General features: G+C 45.4%; 1 protein-coding gene across 1 annotated transcript; it reads right to left on the reverse strand.

Annotated features, from left to right (window-relative positions):
- Positions 1 to 3,258: 3,258 nt before the first annotated feature.
- WFDC10B (WAP four-disulfide core domain 10B) lies at positions 3,259 to 5,343 on the reverse strand. Its single transcript, XM_002798115.4, has 2 exons — positions 4,529 to 5,343; positions 3,259 to 3,556 (listed from the first exon to the last, which is right to left on the reverse strand). The coding sequence occupies exons 1-2, from the start codon at positions 4,617 to 4,619 to the stop codon at positions 3,426 to 3,428; spliced, it is 222 nt and encodes a 73-aa protein (XP_002798161.2). The 5' UTR covers positions 4,620 to 5,343; the 3' UTR covers positions 3,259 to 3,425.
- Positions 5,344 to 6,401: the final 1,058 nt, after the last annotated feature.

Consider the following 6,401-nt stretch of genomic DNA (forward strand, 5'->3'; position numbering starts at 1 on the left):
TGCTATAAAAGTTGGGCCACTCAATGCATGGCATAAACCCCTCACAGGGAGAAACAGGGAACAGCATTTTTAATGTACTTTTCTGTACTGCTCGAAGATTTTGAGGCCCCCAGAAGTACATGTGCACCTGTATAAATCTACCATTTTTGTCTGTGGTCTAGAGAGATTCTCATATGCCTAGTCCTCTCTGCTCCTAGAGCTGGGAGTTTTAGAGTGCAATCCTTCCAGTAGAAGCTGCAAAAGTTGAGGCATTCTACATGTGGACAAACTCTCTTCAAGAAGGAGTAATAGACCTGGAGTTATCACTGGGGTGAGCCAGGGAAAAAGGCTTGGGAAGTGCCAATCTGCTTTCTGAGGCTACCAGCAGGCTATTTGCCTCTTTAACTCCCCAATGCAAGTTAATTAATGCAAGTTAATTAGAAGCCCAGGCACCAAGTAGCCCCTAGAAGAGTGTCATAAACCCCTCCCAGAGAAAAACAAGAAGCTGCATTTTTTAAGCCCTTCTCTGCACTGCCTCCAGAGAGTGAGGCCCCTGGAAGTTCTTGTTCTGTAGCATAAAACCACTGCTTTTTTCCTGTAGGTCACAAAGACTTACATATTCCTAATCCCCTCCACTTCCAGAGTTGATTAATTGAGCCGAACCATAGGGAATTTCGGAGATAAAGTACTATATGTGAGACTCAAACCCTCCTCTCTACAGGGAGAAGTTGTGTATTAGGGATTCCTTTCCTGGTTGTATGGCAGTGTCCAAGGTGAAGTTCATGCCTGAGTGCACCTCAGCTTTTCCCACTCATTTGATGCAGATGTTTTTTCTCAGTTGCCCAATGTGTAGAACTCTCTCGATTGGTTTCTGTCTTTTTTCAGAGAGAATCAATCACTGAATAGTTTGTTCAGTTTGTTTCTTTGTGGGTGAAGGGAGAGTCATGAGTCTCCTATTTCAACATGTTGCTGAAATCATCTAAGGGTAAGCCTTTAGGCTTGGTAACAATAACTTCTGGATAGGAGACTTCCCTTGAATCTTTCACAGCATGAACATTCTAACTATTTTTGTGCCAACATGCATTTCATGGTGGAAGAAATCACAATCACCAAATGCAACTTTACATTTCAAATAATCCTGTAGTTCATGAATTAGGCATTCTGAGTTTGGAATAATGCAGACTGTTAACAGAAGTAGGGGAGGGACAAACATTGCTGGTGACGACATTGGTATAGAACCACCTGTGAGCATCAAATGCAGCCAAAGTACAGAAACAAGGTAGGGACAGATCAGTGTCATGTTGCATACATGAGATGGCAGTATCCTTCTAGAGTCTTCCCATTTACATTCACTTCGAAAAGCAACACAGCCTAGGAGATATAAAGAGAACAAACAATGCAAAAGCAGTGGCAACCATAAGACTATGTGTTTGCTCTCAAACACAACAGGCCTCATCTCTGATTCTTTTCAGGCTAGAATTTGACATTTTGGAGATCCAGATTTTGGAAAAATTTGCCTTTGCTTCTTCCTCTGCCTCCAAGACATTCACGTTCTTCTAAGAGTCCTCACTACCTTATTTTACACAATATGAGAGCACATAGATGTTTTCATAGAAGAGAGAGCACACAGTCATAACCAAATGGGCACTCCTTTCAGCTTTGAGTTCCCTGGGGCACTGTGAGTTGTCCAGAGAGCTCTCCAAAACACAAGTCAGGGCACCAGTGATTAGAAGAAAGCAGAGCAACTGCTTCCAGTAAAATTCATAGTCTATGATGCTCACGCCAGTGACATGGAATAGGTCAACCTGACACCCATGGCATGTCCACATGGTACAGTGCACTGAACTTGAATGGGGGAGGTTATTCTCTATACGGTCCCTGACAGGTAAATTTGCCTCTCTTAATAGTGTCTCCTAGCAGTGTTTGGAGATGGCCTGAGATGACGCTTGCTAAGGGAGGCTATCTGAGGAAGCACCAAATAAGATCTCTTAGAGACCATGCCCTTATAGCCCACCTACCTCTGATGATGTCTATGTTGGTGGTTGATGATGATCTCTTTTCTAAGACTCCCTTGTCCAAGAAAAGCTCTTGAGAAAGGTGAAGACAAACCTGAGATACCCAGAGCCTGGTGATGCCTCAGAGGTGGCTCACAGCCTCTGGTCTGATGCGGGAAGTTTTCTTCTCTGATGTCTCTTTCATCGAACAGCCCAGCAAGAAGCACTAGATTGGAGCATAACACTGCACACCTGCCTCTGGGCATGGCCTGTCCTCCTGAAACTTCTTCACATTTGACTCCGTGTTCTGATTAGCCACATGTGACCCAACCCTGGATCTAGCCCCAGGATCACTTCAGAGGAGAAGCGATTGCAGAGTAAGGGAGAGTCTGTACCACAGTGGTTAATTTCCACTAACTCACAGTAGGATGACAGGCAAGATCCACTGCCACTCTGTGTCAATTACTCCTTAGCAACAGCAGCATGAACCACCTGTTTCCCACCCTTTGGTGTTCCTCTTGATCAAAAGAAAAGAGAATGAGCCCCTAAGGAAGAGGGCTTGGGAAAGATAGGGACTATCCAGTTAATGGAAAGTGCTGGAGTGTTCAATCCTGAGACCCAAATTGGGTCCCATTAGAGGAGTAGCCATGTTGGTGGGTGCAGGATAGGAGGAAGTTTGGGGTTGGTGCAGGCACTCACTCTCACTAGGATGCCTCTGGTCTCAGGTAATGGAGAGAACTGAGCAAAAAGTGAGCCCAGAGGAAACATTCTCTTCCGGCCACATCATATCCTCTCACTCTCTTATGGCCTTAGGCATGTCGCTGGCCTTCCTGGGACTCATTATCCTCATTGTAAAGAGAGAGCAATCTGAAGCTCAGAAAGAGATTGGGGAGCATGAGGTGGGGGTGCACCAAGGCTAAGGAGACCAAAGCAGTGCTTGGAGGCCTCCCACTCTTCACCTCGGGTTCTAACTACCACCCATCTCATGCTTAATGGGTCCTTCTGACTCCAGGGTGAGAAATGTTCTTAGCATCAGGAGATGCTGCACATGAGCAGTTCCTCCCCCTGGGAGTACTGGCTCAGTGAGCAAAACAGCAAGGGGCTGGGCCTCCTGAGGGCTGGCAGGGATACATGGGCCAAAGAGGAAGAGGGAGGGTAGAGAAGCATAACCAGGGAGAGAAATTGAAGACCAGGACACAAGACAAGCGGGGCACCTGTGGGGGCTACAGTGGGCTCTCAATGATCACCTGTAGTGGCAGCAAAAGAGGCAGGATCCCTGGGCATTTGTTCTGGTTTATTTGACAGGGACAGGGAGTTCAGACAGCAGGGAGGGTGGCATTCCTGTTGACGTTCTTGTGCTAATGGTTTGATGTCGTTGCGCTTCGGATGTGGGCACAGTCTCGGATGGAAGGGTTCAGGGAGCAGGATGCACATCCCAGCCCACTCTCCCACTCACAGGATGCTCATGCAAACGTTCCCACAGAAGGCTGAACAGCATATGTTATTTGCTTCACACTTTTGGAAATATGAACAGTGGTGGATGCATAGATCTATGCTGGGTCGCTTCTCACAGACCTTGATTCCTGAAATGGTGCAGAAGCAGGGTCAATGAAACCATGCACCTACAGAGCACCCTTCTCAAGCTTGAAGTTCCTCCATGGCCCCAGAACCAAGGCCCCCCTGACCACTACAACTCTCCTGGATTCTTCAGGGAACTTCCTTCCGGCCCATCACCAATCCTAGTGATTGGCAGTATCTTAAATTCTGTCTCCCTGCTCTGCATCTCACTCCAGTAGACCTCAATGCCTGGGTTTCCTGGACCCTCACCATACACTTGCATTCAGAACTCTGTCTCCCCATTAATCATGGTGAAGTCACTCCCATAGGAGTCACCTTAGTGAAGTTGCCCCCATAGAATCTACAGTTTGACCCTGAGAGCTCAAAGAAGCCTGAGACATTTCCAAGCCCTCCCCTATTCTCCAGAATTTGCAGAGCCCAGACAAGAAAATGAACTTGCCTTTCATCCCTCCCTTTCCTCTCCTCACTGTCACTGTCCCTAATATCCCTTCCCACCACCACTCTCCTGGCTCCTTTGATGATACACTTAACTTTGCCCTGTATATCCCAACTTTTCATTGCTCTATGTCCTTTTTACCCTATACTTATACCCATTTCTACACCTACACCTACCCTCATAACCACTTCTAGATGTTTACTGCTCACAGATGTGCATAAATCAAAGAATAATTGTCTTGCTTTCCCATTGGATTCTCAGTCCTGGTACACCTTTCACTATGGGATGTACCATTTGTCTCTAAGTATTGGGAGCAAACAACAAAAGATGTAGGTTCCCCCTTCATTCCCGCTACTGATCCCAAGGCCAGGTAAAGGGGTTGGAGGGTCATGGTTTGGGACAGTCCAGAGTCTGCACAGCATTGTGGCCAGAGCTGGATATGCAGAAAGGTTCCAGCTCCTAGGTCCTACTCAGACTGGACACATCTCCTCCGTTCCCCCTACCCAACTCCCCCTCACCCATCCAGCAGCCCATCACCTACTCTGCATCCTCATCTTGTCATAGTATCCTCCCTGGGCCTGAAGCAGCAGCACACAGAAAACCAGGACAGGCAGCAGAGACTGGGATGCCATGACTCTGACCAGAACGTGAGCCCTAAGTCTGGCCAGGCAGTCACAGACTTCCCTGCAGAGCTGCCTGTGGAGAGGGAAGGAAAGAAAGAAGGAATGATCTTCAGCTCCTCGCTGCCTCCACTGGCCAAGTCAGGGCAGAGCAAGAGTCCTTGCTTCCTGCCTTTGCCTTCTCCTAACCTTGTCCTTCTCCATACAGGATAGGGCTTTTGCAGGAATGACGCCTCTTCTCACATAACCAGTCCTGTGTTCTTGCTAACAGAGTTTTTCTTTTCTGAAAGGTACTATTTATTTCTGCTTTCTAGTTACAAAATGCTTTACAGAAAAAAAGAAAAGAAAAAATATCATTTTTTAAAAGGCGCTTAGAATTAACCTATATTTTATTACATTCTCTTTTAGTTCTTCTGTAAACCATCTTTTATTTTCTCATTTTTGAATCACCTATCCTTTGTTACCTACCTTCTGCCACCTTTATTTAGTCATGCAAATATTTACAATGTCATTATTTCTCAAAAAGAAACGACATAAGTTTTTTTTTGGGGGGGGGGTGAGGGTAGCTACAGATAGACACTCCAATTTCCATAGTTGTGAAGGCAGAAATCATATCATGAGCCCCTTTAAGAGGTGACTATTTGCACATAATGGATGTGTTCATTATAAATTCCTTTTTTTTCTTTTAGACAGAGCCTCACTCCACACCAGGCTGGAGTACAGTGGCGTGATCTTGGCTCACTGCAACCTCCACCTTCCGAGTTCAAGCAATTCGCACCTCAGCCTCCTGAGTAGCTGGGATTACAGGCACGTGCCATCACACCCAGATAATTTTTGTATTTTTAGTAGAGATGGGTTTCTGCCATGTTGGTCAGGTTCATCTCAAACTCCTGATCTCAATTGATCCACCCATCTCAACCTCCCAAAGTGTTGGGATTACAGGCGTGAGCCACCACACTCGGCCTAATTATAAATTATTCTTAACAATTCATTACACAAAACCCTATATGATTGAGCTATATTTTTAATATTATTTTAAGTTCTGGGGTAAATGTGCAGGATGTGCAGGTTTGTTGCATGTGCCATGGGGGTTTGCTGCACCTATCAACCCATCACCCAGGTATCAAGCCCAGCATGCATTAGCTATTTATCCTGATGCTCTCCCTCCCTTGACAGGCCCCAGGGTGTGTTGTTTCCCTCCCTGTGTCCATGTGTCCTCATTGTTCAGCTCCCACTTATAAGTGAGAACATGGAGTGTTTGGTTTTCTGTTCCTGTGTTAGTTTGCTGAGGATAAATGGCTTCCAGTTCCATCCATGTCTCTGCAAAGAACATGATCTCATTCCTTTTTATGGCCACATAGTATTCCATGGTGTATATTTATCACATTTTCTTTATCCAGTCTATCATTGATGGGCATTTGGGTTAATTTCATGTCTTTGCTATTGTGAATAGTGCTGCAATGAACATACGCATGCACGTGTCTTTATAACAGAATGATTCTATTCCTTTAGGTATATACCCAGGATTGGGGTTGCTGGGTCAAATGGTATTTCTGGTTCTAAATCTCTGAGGAATCATCATATTGTCTTCCACAATGGTTGAACTAATTTACATTCCTACCAACAGCGTGAAAGCATTCCTATTTCTCTACAACCTCACCAGCATCTGTAGTTTCTTGACTTTTTAATAACCTCCATTGTGACTGGCATGAGATGGTATCTCATCATGGTTTTGATTTGCATTACTCTGATGTTGAGCTTTTTTTCATGTTTATTGGCTGCATATATGTCTTC

This window comes from Macaca mulatta, chromosome 10 (genome assembly GCF_049350105.2).
Source record: "Macaca mulatta isolate MMU2019108-1 chromosome 10, T2T-MMU8v2.0, whole genome shotgun sequence".
Lineage (NCBI taxonomy): Eukaryota > Metazoa > Chordata > Mammalia > Primates > Cercopithecidae > Macaca > Macaca mulatta.

Coding starts and splice junctions, on each gene's coding strand:
- WFDC10B (XM_002798115.4), bottom strand. CDS start 4,619: ATGGCATCCCAGTCTCTGCTGCCTGTCCTGGTTTTCTGTGTGCTGCTG. Junction 3,557..4,528: donor TGACAAGATGAGGATGCAGA/GTAGGTGATGGG, acceptor GCACCATTTCAG/GAATCAAGGTCTGTGAGAAG.